This window comes from Pundamilia nyererei, unplaced genomic scaffold (genome assembly GCF_000239375.1).
Source record: "Pundamilia nyererei isolate P.nyererei 1_Seehausen unplaced genomic scaffold, PunNye1.0 scaffold00002, whole genome shotgun sequence".
Taxonomy (NCBI): domain Eukaryota; kingdom Metazoa; phylum Chordata; class Actinopteri; order Cichliformes; family Cichlidae; genus Pundamilia; species Pundamilia nyererei.
In genome coordinates, this window is record NW_005187403.1 from 6,200,131 (window position 1) to 6,222,875 (window position 22,745).

Consider the following 22,745-nt stretch of genomic DNA (forward strand, 5'->3'; position numbering starts at 1 on the left):
ATATAAATAAAATATACGAAGGGGATAAATAGAATAAATAGGAATAAAAATAAAAATAAAAATAGACTGCCGAACCTTAACAGGAAGATTTTGGATCAGGATAAAGATAGCAATCTCATGAGGGTAAGACAGTTTACAAATGCATCATATTGATGGTGTAAGAACAAAAAAACCCCGCAAATGTGAAAAAAACCCATCTAAATAACCACTAAAGCAAGACTGTGGCCTACAGTGCTAATGGCAGAATAACTTTATATAATGCTGAATTTTTATTGAGTCCATGCATGTTACATGTAGTGTCAAAGAAGCGCACGTGGAAAACCCATGACAGATTTATTTACAGTTAGCTAGGGTTAATGTTAGCAGGCATCGCAGCAGAAATATAGCAAATGGTGCTGTGGTAATAGGATAAGCATGAAAATACATGTGTTTCCTTATTTTTTTCCCCTCAGAACCTAAATCATGTAACATGTTCAGTTCAATTTACATCCCTGACTTCTAAACATGTGCAGTGTGAAAGATGGATGTAGCTTCTGGGTCTGAAGGTGAAGCCACCATGGCTTGCATTCTTTTGAATGGTCAGCAGGGGGTGAAGTCCCTTACTCTTTGAACAGTCAGAGCCTGCTCACCACACCTGGTTTTTAAAGCACCAGGGTGACCACATGAAAACGTTCAACTTAATAACTTCTGTGATGGTGGCTACGTGCATCTTTGATACTGTCTGTGCTTCTAACCCTAGGATGAAACCAAACATCTCCATAACGGAGTCTCTTTGCTTCACAGATGTACATCCAAGCTATTTCAACAAAGCATTATAGTAATTAGTGATATTTAAAAATCGACTACCCAACAAAACATAATACTAGCAGGCTCCTATTCCTCCATACTAACCACGCCCCCCGCCACACACACATTTTATCCTGACCGCTTTCTGATCACGTTTAAACAAAAGGCTGGAAGAAATGAGGCATCAGTACACAGAAATACGACAGCCGACTTTAAATTTCCCAGCCAGCATGGCTCTTTTTCCAGCGCTCTTCACATTTTACCATTTTGTGAAATCAACCAAAAGCACACCACACATTAAAGACATTATTTTTGTATACTTTTTGGTTAATGTTGCCATTCCAGTGTAACGATTGTTTCACATGTGTCTAAAAGAAGCTCTTCCAATTCTTTAGTCCTTATTAAAAAAGATAAAATTCCTCCCAAACTCTTTGTTTGTTATTACCTCTTTGTTATGGTTACTTGTTTGCATGACTACTGTTGTATGTGTTCATGTTTACAGTGTGACAAAATTGTAATAAATCAGTCAAACTGTCACGTTACTCCAGCCAGCACAGCTGATATACTTACTTACTCCTCACACAAAAGCACCGACCCGGCCACGCTCATAACCACCAGATGCTACACCGCTAAACCGTCTAATCCACCACTTTAGCAAGACAAGCACTGGAATCAGCCCTATTTCCTTGTCTGTTTCTCTCCTAATTCAACATGTGAACATACAGTGTATGCACACATTTTAGCCCCAGAGTACCAATGTTACACCATGCAAGTTCTCATCATAGCCAGTGAACTATATAAAAATATGAGAGGTGCTACGTTTCTTCACTTAGTGTATGACATTGGTTTAGACTAAGATGTAACAGAATCTGGTGCAAGTGTCCAGTAGACATGTTACTATCTTGTTTGTGACGCCTAAAATCAGTGACATCATTTCTGTCATTTGTCATTCCACAATGCTCTACTGATATTCTAGTATTTCATAAAGTCAAACCATAGACATTTTATATTAAAAATGAAATATTTTTTCTTATTGTGACCTTTAAACATACTGTTTTACACATATATATATTATTTAAGCATAGTGTATTTTATCTCTTCTGTTTATTGTTAAATTCTTTTATGTTGAATAGATGTAAGCAGAGGATGACGCTTTTTATCCCTCCAGGTATCTGGAAAACTATGATGGCTCCTTTGACTACAACTCTACTGCATGCAGGGAGCTCAGACAGGAGATTATAGACGTCAAAGTGCTGACAATGTGAGTGTCCGATTATGTTTCATCTAACAAGGTAAAAAAATCTCCAAGGTAATCCTGCGTGTTTATCATGTATGAAAGTATTCATGTGTCAGGTGTAGGGTTTACTGGTACAGTGTCAGTGAAGATACTGTAAATTGAGTAGCAGAAGAAAAAAAACGCATGAAGAAGTTAAAAATTAAGCATCACCACCAGCGTAAGAGTAACTAGCATTTTCAAAACAATGTCTGGTTCTGGATGACAACTATGAATCCAAGTCAAAGCAGGAGTTCTAAACTCTTTTGTAGCTTAACTGAACTAAAAGAAGCAATAATTTTAACTAAATGCAACATAAATACATAAAATGAAAAGTTTATTTATTCAAGTAATTAATAATTAAATTACACTGTACCAGTTTAGCCAAATCACATGTAAAATTTACAGGTAATCAGATTACTTAAAGTCAGCATTTTAGGTGTAAATATTTTTCAAACTTGATGATGAGATGTCTATCATCCCTGACTGCTCCACTAAGAGTATTGGCAAGATGTTGATGATATTTTAACAAAGGGTCATCTTGTGGCTCCCAAATTGTGCTCATGGTGAAGGTAGTATTGGTAGTTTTACAGGCATTTTCAAGAATTGCTCGTCCTTCTAAAGTATTGGTCAGGTTTTAGTGAAGTTGTCCTCCTTGACAACCTTGACACATCTCAGCAGATTTTAATTCTCATTAGTTTACAATCATTATAGCCAACTAATGACTGCAGAACCTTTCATCTGTATGTCACACATTACAATATCATGTGAAGTGTGATGAATGCAAGCCAAATGTGTCAACAACATTCTGATTATTTCTTTGTAAGGCGAGGCTTTGTTAGCAAAAATGGGCTAAATCTATTCAAGCATGCTAACATTCTCAATGCTACAACTTAATACTGCACAAGGCACAAAATAAATCTGAAAAGGATAGTATTTGAAGATACTTGAACATGATTCCATTAAAGATGGATGAGAGCTCTGTTACGTTAACTAGCTGTCTTTGAAGCTCTGTTTTGGAAGCCCTTGTGTTAGCATTTTGACTTCTGACGCGTTGGTTTTTTAACACTAGAAGTGGCTATTTTAAGATGAGAAGGTGGTGTGTTATCAGCTAACATTAGGAGGCTTAATTTGCAAAGTCTCCCTATATACAGGGTGTTTTAGTGCGTAGTGTAAAAAGCAATACTTGCTTATTTTGGCTAAACTAGCACTAGCACCGTGAAACATGGTGAAGAGGCCCACCAATAGAAGACCAATATTATTTGTTTTCTTGCTGTTGGGCAGCAGTTTTTGACACTGTGTGCCAAAATTTTTGGCGTGATGAAAGATTTCAAGGCAACCCAATGAATTTTGTCAATCATCCAGTATCATAAAAGTTCACAGTAATAGTTATTGAGTTATTAAAGGTCAACCAGCTAAGTAAACAACACTTTCAGGTCTGGAGTCATGCCATAGTGTGACCAAAAAGACAAACAAAAATAAGTACATGTTTCAGTAAGTACACACAGTGTCAATACAGTTGACACATTTGCTAGCGCAGATTATTTTATGTTGTTACTTCAGGCACTTCTTGACCATTTGAGCAGTTTCATTACTCAATAACATTCATTTTGTTGCCAACACTATTGAGCCAAGTTGTTGCTCTCCTTATTTTCTTATAACTACAGGACACTATAAATAACATGCTTACAACATACAGTAGATCACTGGCCAGATTCATTCAATGAGCCACTTGCTCCAAAGGCAATCTGAGCAGCATCTTTCCTCTTGTGTGAATATGAACAATGTCCAGTGACCTTTTGCATGTGGCCCTCAGGCTGGCAGCTTAATTATCAAAATCATACTGAGTGCTCAATGAAAGCCCTAGAACGACTCTGGCTGCGGCAGGGAACAGCTGTTGTCACTCTGGCAGGCAGCAAAATGAACGCACAAGCCTGACTCCCAGAGCAAATCACGCCGCCCCAATCATCTCCAAGGGCATGTCAGTTCAAGGACATCTATTTACAGATGTGCTTTCTGTTAATGAGTCGAGATCCAGGGTGATCAGTAAAGTTGCAGTAATTTTTTTGGCCTCTGGTTTATCTTTTTGAAACATTTAAGGTGTTTCTTCAATTTGTTGCCTCTGCAGAAATAATGGTTAATTGGAAAAACCATGTCAGTCGGAATAAAGTCGTCTTTCCTCATCCCACAAGTCTCTCAATCCTGTCCGTCTCTCTACCAGGGTGAAAACGTCAGATCTCTTTGAAAGATGGCGAAACCTGCAGGTGTGTAGGTGGGAGCAGAACAAGGAGGAGGCCAGCAACTTTAAGTAAGTGTTACTCATTCTGAGCAGAAGAATTATGTATGTAAATGTCTGCATTTATCGAAAAGGTCTTTTTTCTAAAGACTGTGTTTTTTGTGAAGTGCACTGGTTACCTTTTGAATAGTTTAAAAGAAACATACTTAACATTATTATCTATTATCACCTTGACATTTATTGGTTTGGAAGTCCTCTACAGAAAATTAATGATTACTTCTGCTGATAAAATGTAGTTAAAATAGAGTAAACTTTACAAGCCAAATATGTACAAATAGTACAGAATATGGAGAATACCAACCCCAAATTTTATAGAACAATATTTTGATGAACTGACTGTTGGGGAATCATAAATAACCAAGTAGAATAAGATGAAGGATTAGTATCCTGGATAAAATACTGTATATTCTTACATAGAAAAGAAAAAAGCAAACATGTTCAGGGTCTTACTATATACACTCAATGGGAGCGTTTTTGGTTACACCCTGCTAATACTGGGCTGGACTACTTTTTGTCTTCAGAAATAATTTAACTCTTGCTGTCACAGCTTCAACAAGGTGCTGGAAACATTCAGAAATGTTCGTCCCAATTGACATGATAGCATCACACAGTTGCTAGAGATTTTTTAGCTGCACATCCATGATCTCAATCTCCATCACGTCCTTGGAGAGCCCATGTGAACTTTAGCATCAGTTTCTGTAGCCCATCTGCTTCAAGCTTTGATATGTTGTGTATTCAGAGATGCTTTTCTGTATACTTTGTATACAATCAATGGTTATTTGGATTTCTGATGTCTTCCTGTCACCTCAAAACAGCTTGGTCATTTTTCTTTGACCTCTGGCAACACCAAGACATTTTTGCCCAGAGAACTGCCACTCACTAGGTATTTTATCCTTGAGATAGTTGTGTGGGAAATCCTTAGCTCCTGAAATACTCAAAAATACCAGCCTGTATGGCAACAACCATTCAAAGTAATTCACCACCTAGTAGGTTGTCTTGACAAGCTCTACATGCCAAAAAGCATTGAATTGCTGGATGACATTTGCATTAACAAGCAAGTGTATCTAACAATGTGACCAGTGATCTATAAAACTATCATCTTTGGGTTCTGGGCTCTTTAAAAAATGTGCAAACTCATTAATCAAAGGTATGTTTTAAGAAGATATCAAGAGCTGAAGTAACATTTTATTTAAAAAGACATTGTTAATTTGTAATGACCATCTTTTGATAAACAACCCAAAACAATTAGGATGTAAAGGTTGAAATAATTTTGGTTTTGATCTTACCGTGCATCTTCTAAAGCTAAGTTTTACTTTTCTTTGGTGTCGTCCTGAAGGATGTCTCTGTCGCGCTGCTGTAATGCTCCTAACTTTCTGTTCACAACCAAGAGGAACACTCCTGCAGGGACCAAGCTGAGGTACGAGGTGGACACCAGTGGGATCCTTCCCATTACTACTGAGATCTTCAAGATGTTACCAGATGTGAGTTCACCACCTCTTTATGAGTGTTTGCTATTTTCTACTGTATCTGTGGGCATTTCCAAACCTGCTGATCTGATGTGTTTTATTTCAAAAGTTCTTGTGTTGTGTTCATTTGACATTACCACCTCATGTCTTTCAGGATATGCCGTATTCCAAGTCGCAGTTCAAGAAATGTGCTGTCATTGGAAATGGTGGTATCATCAAGAACAGCAAATGTGGAAAGGAAATTGACTCAGCAGATTTTGTTTTTAGGTATTCACGATGCAGTCTTGTAGTATTTGATATGCGAGAGTTGTACAGTGTTACCTGGAATTCTGTTCTGATTTAATATTCTTGATCTTTATATTAATTTCGAGGAATACATACAAATTGTCATTGAACAATTGGTGGTTAATTGAGAATGAATAATAAAAAATAATAATGAATGAATATTAAATATTAAAACTTTAACTTGGGAAAAATTACATGACAAGAAGTCATCAAATAATAAACTAGCACTAAATTCTGAAATCTATACACTGAACAGCCACAACATCAAAACCACTGAAGCGTATTACTTGGATCGTTGTAGAATCCAAGTTTCTGCTAGTAAATCCTTGGTTCTACCATTCACAAAAATGGAACTTTGTAACTTTGACATTTAACTTCCAACCAAGTATTGTTGAAGAGTGGCTTCCCAAAAGCCCAAGGTATTGAGCCTTCAAACACCTTAAATCCCAATTTGATTGAGTGTCTGGGGATTCAGCATGACAGGCTGCCAATGTTGCAGATCCAGATACCAAAGGACATCCCTGGAGGTACTGTTAATGTCCTGAAGGATCAGAGTTGTTTTAGCAAAATGAATATGAAGTGGTTTAATGTTGCTGCTGATCAGTGTAGTCCCATAGACCTCGCTTCACCAAGAGAAATTCAAATGTTAAAATTCCTGTTTATTCCAGTTACAGTGGTGGAAATAATTATTGATCCCCTGCTGAATATATGAGTTTGCTCACTTACAAACAAATGAACACTTTCTAATTTTTATGGTCGTTTCATTTTGATACAGATAAAGAAAAAAAAACATTACATAAAAGTTATAAGTTGAGTTTCACGTCATTGAGTGAGATAAGTATCTCGATACGTTTCTTGTAGCTGGTCAGTTTTCATCTTTATAGAAACTCTCTAAATCCTTTAGATTTCTTGACTGCTGTTTGGCAACTTGCAGCTTCAGCTCCCTCCATATATTTTCTAGGACTGAGTTCTGGAGACTGGCTGGGCCACTCCATGGCCTTAATGTGCTTCTTCTTTCCCCACTCCTTTTCCCTAGTGGTTTGTTTTGGGTCATTGTCACGCGGAAAGACCCATGACCCATTTTCAGTCTTCTGACTGAGGGAAGTAGGTTCTCATCACTTTATGATTTTATATTTTTTTCTTTTCTTAATAATTGCACCAGCAGTTGTCACCTTCTCACTAAGCTTCTTGCTGATGGTCTCGTAGCCCATTCCTGACTTGTACATGGTGCGATCTTGTCTCTGACCTCCTCTGACGAGTCGTTGTTCTTGCCCATGGTGGCAGACAGGTTTGAATAATAGAAACTGATTGTGTGTACAGGTGTGCTTTATGCACATAACAAACTGAGATCAGGATAGTAGGAATAGTGGGAGTCACAATTCTGGCTGGTAGGAGATCAATACCGATTTCACTTAATGACCTGCAAATCAGTTTATGCCTTTTGTGTAATGTGTTTTCTTCTGGATTTTTGGTTGGTTAACCAATTTATGTAATTTATTGTAAAAAGAAAAATACCCCAACAACTTCTTATTAAAACTATTATATGATTACTTGTGCAGCTCTTCAGGTTGTCTCCTCAGCATGCCTCTTTTTAAACATATCAAGTCAAATCTAAATGATTATTAAACTCTAGTGAAACGTTATTTTCCTTTTTTTGCAGATGCAACATACCGCCCATTAATGACAAATATTCAGCAGATGTTGGGACTAAAACAGATCTGGTGACAATAAACCCGAGCATTATAACTGAGAGGTACTGTAAATATGGGTCTGAGAAAGAACACCTCTTTAGCTCAGCTTCTGCCAATGATCTTTTCCTTTTATCACATGAATCACTTTCTCTGCAGATTTCAGAAGCTGGAGAAATGGCGGAGGCCGTTTTATGACGTCCTTCAGAATTACGAAAACTCCTCAGTGGTGCTACCCGCGTTCTACAACACCCGCAACACCGACGTGTCATTCAGAGTTAAGTATATGCTGGATGATTTTGACTCCCAGAGAGGTGTGTTCTTCTTCCACCCGCAGTATCTGCTTAACGTGCAGCGCTTCTGGGCGGTGCAGGGCGTCCGCGCCAAACGGCTCAGCAGCGGCCTGATGCTAGTCACCGCCGCATTAGAGATGTGCGAGGAGGTCCACCTCTACGGTTTCTGGGCGTTTCCTATGAACCCCTCTGGCATCTTCATCACACACCACTACTATGACAACGTCAAACCACGGCCGGGCTTTCACGCAATGCCTCATGAAATTTTCAACTTCATTCACATGCATACACGTGGGATCATCAACGTACACACAGGGCCATGCGCATGATCCCTCACTCTAATTAGTAATTTGCTTTAATGCAACTGCTCAAGATTTGACCTTTTAATTTGTCTTTAGGCCAGTTTTCATCACGGCAATCTCAGTTCAGGCAACTATTTTGACCCCAGTTCAAACAGAGTTGGCCTTGGGACACTCTCATCTACATGTTGAAGATTTCTCTTCTGCCAGCATCTTATCTCCGACTGTCAGACCATTGGATGCTTGTTTTTAATGTGAACAAAGTGGTCTTCATAGTGATGTTGTTTCTGTGGAGTTTTCTAGTGGCTCGGCTGTACAGAGGTGTTGTTTTTCTACTTGGTCACACAGATATTTAAGCCCGTCTTCTTCTCTCTTTTTCTCAGACACTCTGTGGGTGTGGCAGCTTTTAATGTTTGTGTAAAAAAACAACAAAAAAACAAAGTCTGAACCTTAATATTCAGCTAATATTTTAAAAAATATGAAAAGAAAATCAAACTGTAAAATTCAGTTGTCTACTTTTGTAATCTATTTCCTATTCACCATATTCCCTCGGTGAATATTTTAAAAACACTCTTGAAACGGCCTGTTTTCCGCGGCCTTCTTTCTCCCATTTCCAAATATTTCTCATCATTTCTGGTGGAAAAGAGGCAAGATTTTCTTTTCGTTTTTTGGGGGAGGAGTGGGGTGTCATAGATTAGGGTGAAAGCTAGAAAAATATTTTGCAATACACCAACTCCACAGAACTTTTGGCTTTCCAGTTTTTAAAGCAACCCAGCCTATCGCTGTCTTTCATGTCTTAAGCCTTATTGCCTTATGAGGTATGGAATCCCTCTGTATGATGTGCAGACAACGTTTTTAGTTTGCCTCTTTTCATCCAAGCACAACCCTAGCACACTAAGGTAAAGCAATTCATGTGCAGTTCATGGCTTGTATTCTACTGGAGTCCCTCCCTGTAAACTCCACTCATAACCACGTAGTGCTCTGCATGACTTTACTCTATACTTGGCTTTGTGTGTGCCTGCTTCAGCGATCACTGATATAGCCTATGTTTACACTTAAGCCTCAACTGAAGCTCACAGTGCTTTTGGAGATGTACACAAGACTCTTGCTTGGAGAAAGATTGATGGATATGTTAAAGTGGCTGAGATGATGTGGTATCATTTTCACTTATGACCCCCAAAAATGTATTATGCTACTGTGGTACACTGGAAAGTCATAAAAGGTTTTTCTATTTGTTTTGTTGTATGCAACAAATTATTTCACTTGTGAGACTGTAACTTTACTTTTCAGTCACTCCTCTGTTCATGCTCAGCTGTGCACTTGTCCATTATTTCTTTAAATGCATTACAAATAAGATTAAAAAAAAATGCTGTTTCCTTCATGTCTTTATACAGACTCTTTGTGTGTTTATGGAGCACCAAAAAGTTTCGAGCTAAATTGCTCTACAGTCACAGTTAATGAGCAAGAGTGGAAATAGAGGGGATCTGGTCTGTGTAAAGAATGGAGGTAATATATAACACAGTGCTTCTTAAATGACTCTGGATCATTCTTTATACTGCTACTGTGCTTGTAAATAAACTTGTCTGAATTTTCACTTGTATGTTCATTATTTTGTGTTGGGATGAGAGTGTGAATGAATGCACTGCTGTGTGAAGTGAAAATGTGACCACACATGAATAAAAACATGCATCAAAACTCTGCATTAAAAAAAGTGTAAAACAATAAACTAGTAAAACCACAGCCTCAATGTGCACTCCACAGCTATCCTAAAAAGTTGATTCTGTTCAAGAACAGGCGAAAAAAGGCTAGCTAAAACAAATACATGTCCTCAACTCACAGGTATAAGTAGCTGAGTGGTGCATTTTTCAAAAAAATTATTACACACCTGTGAAACTGAAATTTTAGGGCAGCTGAGCTGAATGTGAATTAGAAAAAAGTTTGAAATTTTGGCAGGCGAGAGACAAACAATAACTCCTGGGGAGGAAAAGTGCAGTGAAGCAATCCAATGAGGTTTGACTCTTTGCTGTCAACCAATCTTTGGGTAATCTGATGTTGAAAGACCAATATGACCAAACTCTGCCCTTCTCCTTGATGCCTGCATCATCAGGTGTCAGATGGCAGCAATAAGGCTAATGGGATGATTTGGCACATTGTCAAATACAGATGTGTATGCCAGTGAGGCAGAGATACAACAGCAATGCAAAGGAACTTATTCATGAAACAGGGTGTCATTATTATTTATTTCTTAAGTTTATTTCTCTTATTTCTATTTATAATTTATTGTATAAGTCCCTGATATATGGAAAATGATGCTAACCCGCAGATGATTTAACTTTTAATTTAGATTCAATAGTTCCTCCCGTTCTCCATCATTAAAGCACCACAGAAATAGTATTTTTTTCTGGGCAAATGATGTGAGGAAATTTCTTCTGTATTATTTGGGGTATTATATATGTATATATTTATTTGGTTTTGACTTGCATCATGAATAATGTCCAAAAACTAGAAACGTTCTCATTTACTTCAATTTGTAAATTACATCAGAGTGATTTTAAATTTTTAACTGATTTGATTATTTTTAAATAACTATATATGCTGTTTATGGTGTTTGATTCGTCTGTAAATAAAGAAGAAACTGTAAAAATATATATATTTTTTCTAGACACCAGCCAGAGCCAGTACTTTTTTTTCCTGACTGAGACAGGCTAGCAATAGCCTTTTCACAAGCAGCATATTTCCTAAAACGTGCTGCTCTTACCTTTGTTAGAGTTCATTATAAGTTGCACTGAGTAAAATAAATCAATGCTGTCTGAGTATTACATAGAGTTAGAAGTTGCTTTTACCCTGTGAATGTGAATTAGACACACTTGATACAACAATAAACAAAGAGAAGTAATTGTAAAGTTGTGTGTGTGTGTGTGTGTGTGTGTAGGGGTGTGTGTGGATGTGTACATGCGTGTCTGTGGTCCTGTCTGTATGAGTGTGACTGCAGGTAAAAGCGAGACACCCCCGGCCCGTAAAGCGATCCTGACACCATGAATAATACAGGGTGCCGTGGCAGAGAGGATAAGTTGTCTGTGCAAGGCTCCTTTTTCACAGGGCTTTCTCCTGTGGGTCATGTGAGTGCTGAAGTGACACTAATTTTTCATGAGTGATGTGTGTGTATGCATGGTGTGTTTGTGTGTGTGTGAGTGTGTGTGTCTGCAGGCTGTGTGGCCAGGTAGGAGACGTCCAGGCAGTCATCCCTCCATCTGTGTGTCCTCAGTGGCTGCTCCGACCCCACGATCCCAGAGCATCTCTGCAGCCAAGGGTCAAATGAATTGTCTTACACCATTAGAAACTCTACGCAGCTCTTACGAAACTAAGGGTCAGGGAAGTGAATGAATAAAAGATGCCGTCCAAACAGAAAAAATCCACAGCTTCAGGAGAAACTGAAGACGTTGATGACGAAGTGGAGGAAACTGAGCCAAAGTCAAAGGAGAGGAGCAACGGTTTGACCCGAGGGGACACCACTAAAAGGGGGAAGAGTCAGAAGAAACACAAGAGCTCCGAGAGCACTGAGAATCAGGAGCTTTCAGAGAACGTGAAAGCTAAAAAAGAGGGGGGAAAGGGACGAGAGAAAAAGAAGAAAAAGAAAGCAGATGAGGACGAGGATGCTGAGGCTGTGATTGAAGGCAAAGATGATGAGGGTGAGCAGAACAACAATGATCCCTCAACCAATACCAAAAAGAAGAAATCACAGAAACTCAAAGAAGAAGTGACCGAGGGAGTGAAGGAGGAAAAGAAGAAAAAGCACAAGAAATCCTCTGCAGAGAACCCGGAGGGGGACGTGGAGATGGGTTCCAAAGATAAAAAGTCCAAAGATGGCAAGAAAAAGAAAAAGTCTCACAATGACGATGATGAGGAGCCTTTAATTGAGGAGCAGGAAGAGGAGGAGGAAACAAAGAAAAAGAAGAAAAAGAAGGCAAAAAAGGGACCAGCAGACAGCGATGAAGATAAAAAGAAGAAGGGGAAAAAGTCCAAAAGCAAACAGGTGGACTACTCTGAAATCTACCAGAATGAACTGCTGAACTACCACACAGACTCATCCGATGGATATGAAGATGAATACTTCAAAAAGAAAGGTAAGAGCATCTGATTGCAGAGCAGATGGAGAAGCCTCACATGTTGCTTTTAAAATAAAAAATCTGAGTCAATATGTTGGAGTGTATCAGCTGCTCAAACCTTGACTCCAGTTCTGTCAGCACTGAGCTGGAGCGCTCCGGGGAATCCCTCTGTTATTGTTCTGGGTGAAAGCTCAGTTATGTTCTACATGAATGACGCCAAACAGTGGCTCGGGGGCAGACAGGTGCTGGGTGCCATCCCAGTCCCAGGGGCTGGGAGCACAGCCGGGGCCAGAATCAGGTCTGCGAGTCAAAGGAGCTTTCTTAAAGCAGATCAGAGGCCCTCAGAAAGATGTTAATCAACTCTGCAGGACTATTTTGTGTGTTTTTTGTTAATAATGTTAATAGCACGGGCAGCACGGTGGCACAGTGGTTAACACTGTTGCCGCACAGCAAGAAGGTCCTGAGTTCAATTCCACCATCAGGCCGGGGTCTTTCTGTGTGGAGTTTGCATGTTCTCCCCGTGTTTGCGTGGGTTCTCTCCGGGTACTCCGGCTTCCTCCCACCGTCCAAAGACTTGCAGCTTGTGGGGATAGGTTAATTGGTTAATCCAAATTGTCCATAGGTGTGAATGTGCGAGTGAATGTGAGTGCGAATGGTTGTCTGTCTCTGTGTGTTGGCCCTGCGACAGACTGGCGACCTGTCCAGGGTGTACCCTGCCTCTCGCCCCATGACAGCTGGGATAGGCTCCAGCGCCCCCCGCGACCCTGAACAGGATAAGCGGACGCGAATGGATGGATGTTAATAGCATAAGATTTTCTTGTCATGTAACATATTTTAAGCATCCTCTGACTAGACTAGACTTATTTTTTACACTGATTTCAGATATGGAATTCAATTTAAGCTTGCAAGTCAGGTTTTTGACATGCAAATCATTGACTTTTTGACACAATGTTGGAATTGTTTCCTACTTAAATTGTTTTCATTGTTTATTCTGAAAACAAACCAATTCAATTCACTCATAATATCATAGCATAGTCGCCTCAAGCTGATTTATATTGTAAGGTAGAAACGCTACAATAATACAGAGAAAACCCCGACAATCAGATCACTGCCCATAAGCAAGTGTTTGGTGACAGTGGAAAGGAAAAACTCCGTCTTAACAGGAAGAAACCTCCAGGAGAACCAGGCTCAGGGAGGGGTGGCATCTGCTGTTACCAGTTGGGGACAAGATGATGATAAAGAAATTTCTGTCAGTTTAGCTGAAAACAAAAACCAGGCGGGTAGCGTGCCTCAGGGTAAAGTGGTCCAGGGTTCAAATTCATAATCTGGCTGGAGCTTTTCTGTGTGAAGTTTGCATGTTCTTCCAATGTTTGCATGGGTACTCCAGCTTCCTTCTGCTGTCCAAAGACATGCAGTTAGTAGGATTAGGTTAAAAATGCCTTTTCACGAGTACTGCTGATGAAATAACCCAATATAAAACATGCTTACTAGAATATTTATCGCAGTTTATCAGTCATCATAAATATCCTAACACAATGTTCTTTGTGTGCATCCAGTGAGAGAAATTAATTAGATGGCGTCATAGTTCAAAAGGTCAAGCTCAAAAGCCCCTTTATTCCTTCTTGTCCTTCTTGTGAACTTTTTACAGTGGAAGCTATTTGCAGAATGAAGAATTGAGCAGACTCCTAAATGGTAAATGGACTGGCTCTTATATAATGCTTTTTTACTGTGCTTCAGTGCTCCAGACACAAACACACAAACACACATACACATGCACAAGCACTTTTCCCCATATATATCTTGCTGGATATATATTCAAACAACCTTGGGAAAGGCACAGATTTAGTACTTTTGCCCCAAAAGAAGTTTTGCTTTGTTTCAGTTTTTTGTTTTTTTGTTTTTTTACATTTCTGAACGTGTTTGCAAGAGCTTACAAGACATGCAACACTGCAACATCATAATGTGTCTATTACATTCAATTACATTATTTATGTGTTTCCACATAAAAACCTCCATAAAACTGACTTTATATAGTTAATGATTTACTTGAAGCTCTTGATCATCTTGCAGATTATAAAAGGAACATTAAGTATTTGTAGCTGTGATACACCTCTACAGTGAGAACATCTTTGTTACCTAACTGACCCACTCAGGTTTCTGACACTCCAAGGAGATTATCATGGTTGAGTTTTACCAGGCCACTGTCTATCTGATTTTATCAGGTGTCTCTCTTTCTCCTTAAGCTGGGTTTAATAGCTCCCCTCACTGTTAATTAGGTATCAGATTGACTTTGATCAAATTGCTCCTTTATCAGATCTGTACATTTCCTCTCTCCATCTTCTAGAAGGTTTAAGATATTCTCTTGCTGTCTAGCCTTCTTATGCATTTATCCTTAGTATTTAGTTTTATTTCATATGACACCTCAAACTGGCTTTTTTAACATTTACCTAGAACAGTGGACACCCTGCAGCATATATGTCAGATTCACTTTAGTCTAGTTTTGTAGTCCTATATACTAAAAATGAAGGGAACGCTCGATAACACAAAGCCACTTAATTTCAGGGATATCAGTCCAACCAGTTAGAAAGCACTAACCATTGTGAATTTATTTTATCTGCTTTGGTGCAAAGGAAAGAGACAGTAGGTACCCTGCAGAGGCAGCAGGACATTCTCGAAACAGCTCCTTATCCACCAACTCCAGCTGTAGCTCAGGAGATAGGACAGGTCATCTCATTTTATCCCTGGATGCCTCAGTAGGGGCAACGTAATAATCATCCGTAAGAGTGTGAATGTTAAATACAAAGCATAACAAAGCGCTTGGGTGAATTAGGCCTGTCATATAAACATGTAGAAAAGAGTTAAGAACCAGTCACTTTACTATCTCATATGTATGTAGTCTGAGTACCTCTATAAACGCAGACATTTTTGCATTTTGCTGGTCTGGAGCATGTAGGTGTGTTGTGTGCTAACATAATGCTATCATTCCAGACTCTGCAGGCCACGGTTTAAATGTAAATGTTAAATTTCATGACAGCTCAAGTACAAAAAGACTGAACATGTATGGCTTGTTTGGAAGGTTTGCCAGGAGAAAGATTCTTCCGTCTAACCAACATGGCAGCACAGCTTAGGTTTGCAGCGTTGCATCTGAACGAACCAAAGAACTTCTGTAACAATGTCCAAAGTGGTCATAATTAATCGCACCATTTATGGCAAAAACCAAACACAGCATATAAGCACAAACACCTCAAACCAACTGTGAAGCATGGTGGTGGAGGGGTGATCATTTGGGCTCGTTCTGCAGCTGTAGGACCTTGGCACCATGCAGTCTTTGAGTCAACCGTGAACCCCTCTGTTTATCAAAGTATTCTACAGTCAAATATTAGGCCATCTATTGGACAGCTAAAGCTTTGCCCAACAGACTGACTGAAAAAGAAACTAATTAAGGTATTACAATGGCTCAGTGAAAGTCCAGACATCAACCTGATTGAGATGCTGGACCATAAGAAAGCTGAGCATAAACAAATGTCCACAAACATCAATGGAGTGAAGAAAAGTGGGACAAAATTCTAAACAGATTTTTGTTTAGATTGTTACTCTAAAGCTCCAAAACACTAAAACTTTTTTCATGGATTAAACCAAAGTATTACTTTTAGGAAAATAGTTATTTTGATCTGCTAATGAATATGAATGTAAAACAGAAGGAACTTAAATGCTGCCACCACTTATCCCGTACCGTACTTCATAATAACCCACAAATTGAAAGGGTGTTTCTTGAGTAGAAGTCGAGCGATCAGCAGTCATTAGGATTTATTTTCTGCACGACTTGATTTTTTTCTTAGTTTGATTCGTCCTCTCTTCTCCTCCATGCAAACGATGTGAATGTCACCACCTCAGGTAGATTTTACAGACGGGTGAAATGTGAGAGAGGATTGGCTGGTGTATAATGCCAGACATGGATTCATTGCAGTTTCGCCTCATTGAATTCCCTGGCAACTGTGCATGGAAGGAAACATAATGCTCCATAATGTTTATAGATTATTGGACACTGAGGATGTGACTTTGTGTTCGTCCTTTGGTTCAAGTGATTATTCATTAAGTTTTCGTATTAGATATAATGTAATTTGTGACTGTATTTCAGATTGTATTTTCCCTTTTATTCTCTTCTCCCTTCTCCTCTCTCTTCCAGTGTACGAGGTAGTTACTGTCACTGGTGATGTTAAAGGAGCTGGGACAGATGCAAATGTATTTGTTACCCTTTTTGGAGACTTTGGCGTCACACCCAAGGTCCACCTGGCAAGCAAGTGAGTTTAAAAGGGCTTTTGGTGGTGTTCTTGAATTCGTTTGATGAATATGCTTTTTTTCGTTTGTTTAAATCAGATCTAAGTGACTTACTCTGTTTCACCATCATATGATGTTTAATACGTCCTTTTTCAGTTTGTTATGCCAGTTTAGCACCTTTTCAATGTCAGTTGTTGACTTTTTAATCTTTTCTATTCTTCTCCATTCCTTCAGCACAGAAAAGAGGTATTTTTTATTTAATCAAACTGTAAAATGATGCTTATGATCCTGTCCTTGTGTTGGCTTGTATTGTCAATATAACACTGTATGTGAGAGAATTCCTGTTTAACATCAAAACCTGATGTCCAAAGAACCAGTGATGCAAGATAAAATGAGTTTGCACACCAGCCATTAAAAAAGATATTAACCAGTAAATTCTTTGACGTCAGACAACAGAGCAGAGGTTTGTTGGTAAATGGGAATGTCTCTTATATACAGTGCATTAAGTGTTGGACACAGGATATCTGGAGTAAGGAGGAACTATGTGACATGGCTGGTCTTCATTTCCATTTAGAGATAAATGAAAGAAGACCACGATGTCATTTCTGGGGACGATCAAATGACTCTCAGGGGATCTTAGCAGCAGGCTTCCTTTATCTCTGCACACATTGATTGACAGATAGGATTACCTGTGAAGCGTAACAGATATACCATGTTACTGTCAGCCACTCTGGACCATGTCACCCACACCTTGTGGTGGTCTCACCCATCCACTTCAGACGGCGTCCACATCCTTTGCATTTACTGTCTATCTGCTGTGTGACTGTAGTGTTGCTCAGCCGATGAGCTACACACACACGCACACACACGCACGCACACGCACGCACACACACGCACACACACGCACACACACGCACACACACGCACACACACACAGATGTTCAGGAGCCCCTTTTGGTGACATATTAAACAAACTGCATTGTAAGGAGTTTCACCTTACTCCAATATAAGTTAGGTCCTGCCTGTATTGTGTTATCGTCACTGGAAACTTTAACAGCATGATACAGGTAAGGGAGGGTTGCTATGTCTCCGAGAATATTTGCCCCACTGATCAGTGAGGCAGATTAAAAATGCAACTCTTTGGAAATTCAGTGTAATTATAAAACACGTTCAAATTGCATGAATTCCAAAGTTTGCTGTGAGTTTTCTCCACCCTTCCACCGGATAATCAGTTTCTCACCTTCATTCTCTTGCAGGTGATTTGACATTGAGAATGAGGGCATGTATTCATGTGTGTTGTACAGTATTTCAATCTTGGCAGTTTGTTGCAGTATGATGACACTGTGCACCTTATTTTGTGAGCCTTGGCATTGTCTGTCCACTGAATGTTGCAGGAAGATGAGAACAGATGGAGATATGGGTCAGACACAAAGGCAGGTATTCTCTGTTAATGGAAAAGAGGGTGTCTGATTCACGGCGTTGGGCAGAGGGGGGTCTGGTGTGCTCATGGGCCTGGTTCGACTCCGGGAGGGGGTGAATGTACTTGAGGAGGAAGCAGGAGAGGTGAAGGTTTCAGATTATACCTCTGCCACGAGACAACCAGGGTACCCTAAATCTGCGTCATTAAGGGGGATACGATTTACTGTTCCAGAGTTTAGGTCACGTGTCTCTGGGTCTCTAGACTGGGACATTCAGAGCATTGTACTGATATTATTCACATTTTGACATTTTCCAGAAGCCGGACTGCATTTGAGAAGAATAAGACGGATGTTTTCCGAATCAAAACACACAACGTGGGGCCTCTAAAGAAACTGAGGTAGTGTATCGCTAATAGTCGACTGTGATAACTCATATAAAAACTGACATGTATGCACTGCGCTTTAAATACCCCATTACTGTGTCTGGATTAAATACCCAGAATGCACAACTACAGGTCACTGACAACATCACAATTTCTGCTTCATAGTTGAGCATTCCTCACACAGCATAACAGCAGCTTACTAAGAGGATCCCACAGGAACATTTCTCGCTGTGCGGCGGGCCATCAAAGGATTTCATCCAGTGACAGAAGGTTAAGCCCCATCTGATGTGTGAAGTTTGTCTCCTCTAGAGAGAAAGACACAGAGTTACATCGCAGCCACAAGACATGACCTCTGAAAACAGGCCCCAAGATTTAAACATGCTGAATTGTCAGGATTTGCTAAAAGAATAATGTTGCATTCTGATTTAAAACTTTGTTTCTTTTTCTAGCATGCCAGACACAGTTTTCTTACCTGTTATGGAGACGATCCTCGGTCAAGGTCTACCTATTTGCTTTTTTTTTTTTCAAGGTCAAGGCAAATCAGCTTAAGACATTTTAAGAAGAACTTAAAATTCTAAGGGCTACTCAAATTGCATGTGAATAATTCAACATTTGCTGTAGAAAAAAGCAATACAGTTCAAAACTCTGGAAAAAGCTAAAAATGGTAAGGAGATTATGTGCGGGGATTATTTGGCCAAACTAGAATTTAATAAAGCTTCTCCTGTTGTAGACATTGCCAGGGCAGTGTGAATCCTTACTGTAATGAAAGTGCTGTCATATATATTGAAGTGGGCTGAGGTGGGGACCCAAATGCAAATACACAGGGAGGCAAAGATCAACACAAGTAAGCTGTTTATCTGGCCAATAAAGATCTACAGATAAAAACAAAACAAAACAAAGACAAGCCCAAACTACAAAGATAATAAGTCCAGGAAACATGCTGGATGTAGACCAGCAGGCGATAGGACAACACAACAAGGAACACAAGCAAACTGAGGCTTTAAATACACAGAAGAGATAATCGGGGAGATGGGAACCATAAGGGTAATAAGACACAGCTGAAACTAATCAAGCATCCCGAGACAAAGGAAGTCACTAACTAATGCCAGCAGAGCTCTAAACCTCCTGTGGCAATAACATCAGCACACAAATTGTGCACCAGGAGCTTCACACCATGTGTTTCTATGGATAAGCAGCTCCCGTTGTTGTAATGTGTAGGTGGCTTGGTATTTTTATCTACATAGTGTAGATTTCTAGATTTGACATGGGAGTGCATTATTCATTTTGTTATTCTACCCCATCGTATTCATTTTCAGTGTCTGATAGTGTGAGCTGCAATACTTAAACACAACAACCATTGTTGTATAGTATTAAACACTGAAGGCATTCAAACAGACATTTAAAATAAAAAACAAATGAGATGTGATCTGATATTACCTCCAGGCTGCATTCGTGTCTCTCTCTGACTCTGCTGATTTCCTCAGGATCGAGCACGACAACACAGGGATGAGTGCCAGCTGGTTCTTGGATAGAGTGGTGGTGACTGACATGAACCGACCCCATCTGCGCTTTTATTTTGCCTGCAACAACTGGCTGAGTCGGGAGGAGGGCGACAACCTGTTTGTCAGGGACCTGCTGGGCAGCATGAACCCCATGGACGTCCCGAAATGTAGGTCAATCCGGGACAAACCTGTAATAATAAGCAGACCAAAATGTTCACAGAGGTTAAAACAAAATAACAGTCCTAAATACCTTCTCCACATGTCAGAGAAACCCCGGGGATTAGAAATGGTTGACTCTTGTAATAAGATGTCTAAAAGCCAAATATTATGTAATGCCTCTAGAAAGCACTCTGGTCTCTACCACTCAAAGTGGACAATCATTTTAAATATTTATTTTTCTAAATGAGAACTACGTCTGATGTTTTTTATGTGTTAGAGCCATGTGTCTGGCCAGTTGCACACAACCAGTGCTCGATAGCTTAGTGTTTTAGATAGAGTTTCAGGCTGTCATTGAATTCCACTAGAGTGTAATCCTCAGGTACAGCCCATGTGTCCTCTGTGGCAATGTGATCTAGCATTAAAGCGACTGTAGCCAATCAAGCAAAGCACTGTGAACCTGAGGCTCACGTAAAGACACAAGGGTGCTGTGCGGTGAGGGAGTGGTCACAGCAATATAACTGTAATGAACAGACACGCACTGTTATGAATATTTAAAATGGAAGCCATCTGAGTGTCGAAGAGACTGCTATGTGCTACTTACATACCCTTCAGATTGCTTGACTTGTTTTATGTCCCATGTTCTGCAGTGAATAAATATATAGTGAGCGTGTTTACTGCTGATATGAAGGGAAGTGGAACCGATGCTGATGTCTTCCTGAATATTTTTGGAGAGAACGGTGACACAGGTAGGGTGGGAACAAAGGTTTTTTTTAATATGGTTGACAAAAAAATGTAAAGCTGTACAAAGTAATAAAATTAGAAAGATAATACTGTAAATGTACAGTTACACAAACAGAAGTAACTGTGTGAAATCTTCATAGTTATTAAGCTAAAGCCAGAAAGTGTTCAACATTTGGTACATTAAACCATGATCACTGGTAAGATTTGCAATGACATACGTGGTTATTGTGTGTGTGTGTGTGTGTGTTTGCTATAAACTGTGTGTTTATTATCAAAGGGGAGAGAAGACTGGACAGTGACAAAGACAACTTTGAACGTGGGTCAGAGGACAAGTTTACAATAGAGGCCCCAAACCTCGGGAGGCTGAAGAAAATCACTATAGGTCACAACAACAGAGGCTCTTCAGCTGGATGGTTTCTGGATAAGGCATGTAAACCAGCACACGCAATCTGCTCAGATGTGTACATATATATATACAAAACGCTGATGATAGTGTGTAATGTTCCTGTGTAGGTGGTAATAGATGACATGGGTAACAAAGAATTGTACGAATTCCCGGTGTATAACTGGTTTGCCTTGGATGAAGGTGATGGCAAAATACAGAGAGATGTGTTGGTTGGAGCCACGCAGCCAATGGGTGAGAAAAAAACTGTTGGAACCAATTTTTTCGAGGGTAACTGAAATTGCAAATAGTTCAAATTGATGCAAAATCACTGTGGATAATATTAAAATATAAATGGACTTTTTGGACCAATGTATAAAGCTCAAAGTCTGTGGAGACAGTTGGCTAAAAGGCCAGTTTTTCAAATTCGTAACATCTCTAAATTTGAAGAATTTTAACAGCCCTGTTACAACTGCAAATGCTGACAAGTATTTCTATTCCCATGTAGAGGTTTTTTAGATCAAATATTGAAATTCTACGAAAATCCATTCACATTGGAGAGCATGTAAACAGTCATGGCAAAAATTCAATTCAATTCAATTTTATTTACACAGCTCCACATCACAACGACAGTTGCCTCAAGGCGCTTTATATCGTAAGGTAGACCCTACAATAATACATACAGAGAAAAAACCCCACAATCATGTGACCCCCTATGAGCGAGTACTTTGGCAACAGTGGGAAGGAAAAACTCTTTTAACAGGAAGCAACCCTCAGCAGAACCAGACACAGAGGGGCGGCCATCTGCTGCGACCAGCTGGGGTGAGAGAAGGAAAACAGGTTAAAAGACATGCTGTGGAAAAGAGCAGAAAAAGACAGTAGACACTATGTCCATTTTCAGATTTTACATATCAGGACATAATAAAAAGTGATCTAGTCCTTACCAGGTCTTACCAGTTTGTTTTTTCTTTTAGCTATTCTGTTTTACATTTGCTGTTCTGCTTGGAATCTTTCCCTTATTGCATGACACAGTTTCAGCCAGGCTTTAGCTCTTAGACAGATGGTGTCACATGAGACTATTCTTTGGTGTATAGATGAGTTTGCAATCAACTCCATGAGTACAAAGTGTTCAGGTCCTGTAGCTGCAAAAACAAATCATGAACCTTCCACCACCGTGTTTGGCAGTTGGTAGGAGGCATTTGCGCTGATCTGCTGTGTTTGGTTGTTGCCAAACGTGCCTCTGTGCATTAAGGCCAAACAGCTTCACTTTGGTCTCGAGAGAACATTGTACCAGAGGTTTTGTGGTTTGTTCAGATGCTACTTTGTAAACCTTAGCTACGCTGTCATGTTCTTTTTAGAGAGAAAATACTTTCTCCTGACAGCCTCTTCA

General features: G+C 39.6%; 2 protein-coding genes across 4 annotated transcripts in view; both read left to right on the plus strand.

The window, feature by feature from the left end:
- Window positions 1–9,980, plus strand: part of st8sia5 (ST8 alpha-N-acetyl-neuraminide alpha-2,8-sialyltransferase 5) — a 17,379-nt gene extending 7,399 nt beyond the window's left edge. For all 3 annotated transcript variants that reach the window (XM_005720282.2, XM_005720283.2, XM_005720284.2), the window contains 6 exons: window positions 1,955–2,047; window positions 4,281–4,367; window positions 5,692–5,836; window positions 5,976–6,088; window positions 7,767–7,859; window positions 7,954–9,980. In XM_005720282.2, the coding sequence (XP_005720339.1) occupies window positions 1,955–2,047; window positions 4,281–4,367; window positions 5,692–5,836; window positions 5,976–6,088; window positions 7,767–7,859; window positions 7,954–8,416 (994 nt within the window). In that variant the 3' untranslated portion in view covers window positions 8,417–9,980. The remainder of the gene's footprint in view (window positions 1–1,954; window positions 2,048–4,280; window positions 4,368–5,691; window positions 5,837–5,975; window positions 6,089–7,766; window positions 7,860–7,953) is intronic.
- Window positions 9,981–11,777: 1,797 nt separating this feature from the next.
- The window catches only part of loxhd1a (lipoxygenase homology PLAT domains 1a), a 32,508-nt gene continuing 21,540 nt past the window's right edge, over window positions 11,778–22,745 (plus strand). The window contains exons 1-9 of the mRNA XM_005720285.2: window positions 11,778–11,969; window positions 12,084–12,252; window positions 12,370–12,510; window positions 16,631–16,793; window positions 18,506–18,586; window positions 20,056–20,240; window positions 20,880–20,978; window positions 21,251–21,399; window positions 21,487–21,610. Of these exons, the coding sequence (XP_005720342.2) occupies window positions 11,778–11,969; window positions 12,084–12,252; window positions 12,370–12,510; window positions 16,631–16,793; window positions 18,506–18,586; window positions 20,056–20,240; window positions 20,880–20,978; window positions 21,251–21,399; window positions 21,487–21,610 (1,303 nt within the window). The remainder of the gene's footprint in view (window positions 11,970–12,083; window positions 12,253–12,369; window positions 12,511–16,630; window positions 16,794–18,505; window positions 18,587–20,055; window positions 20,241–20,879; window positions 20,979–21,250; window positions 21,400–21,486; window positions 21,611–22,745) is intronic.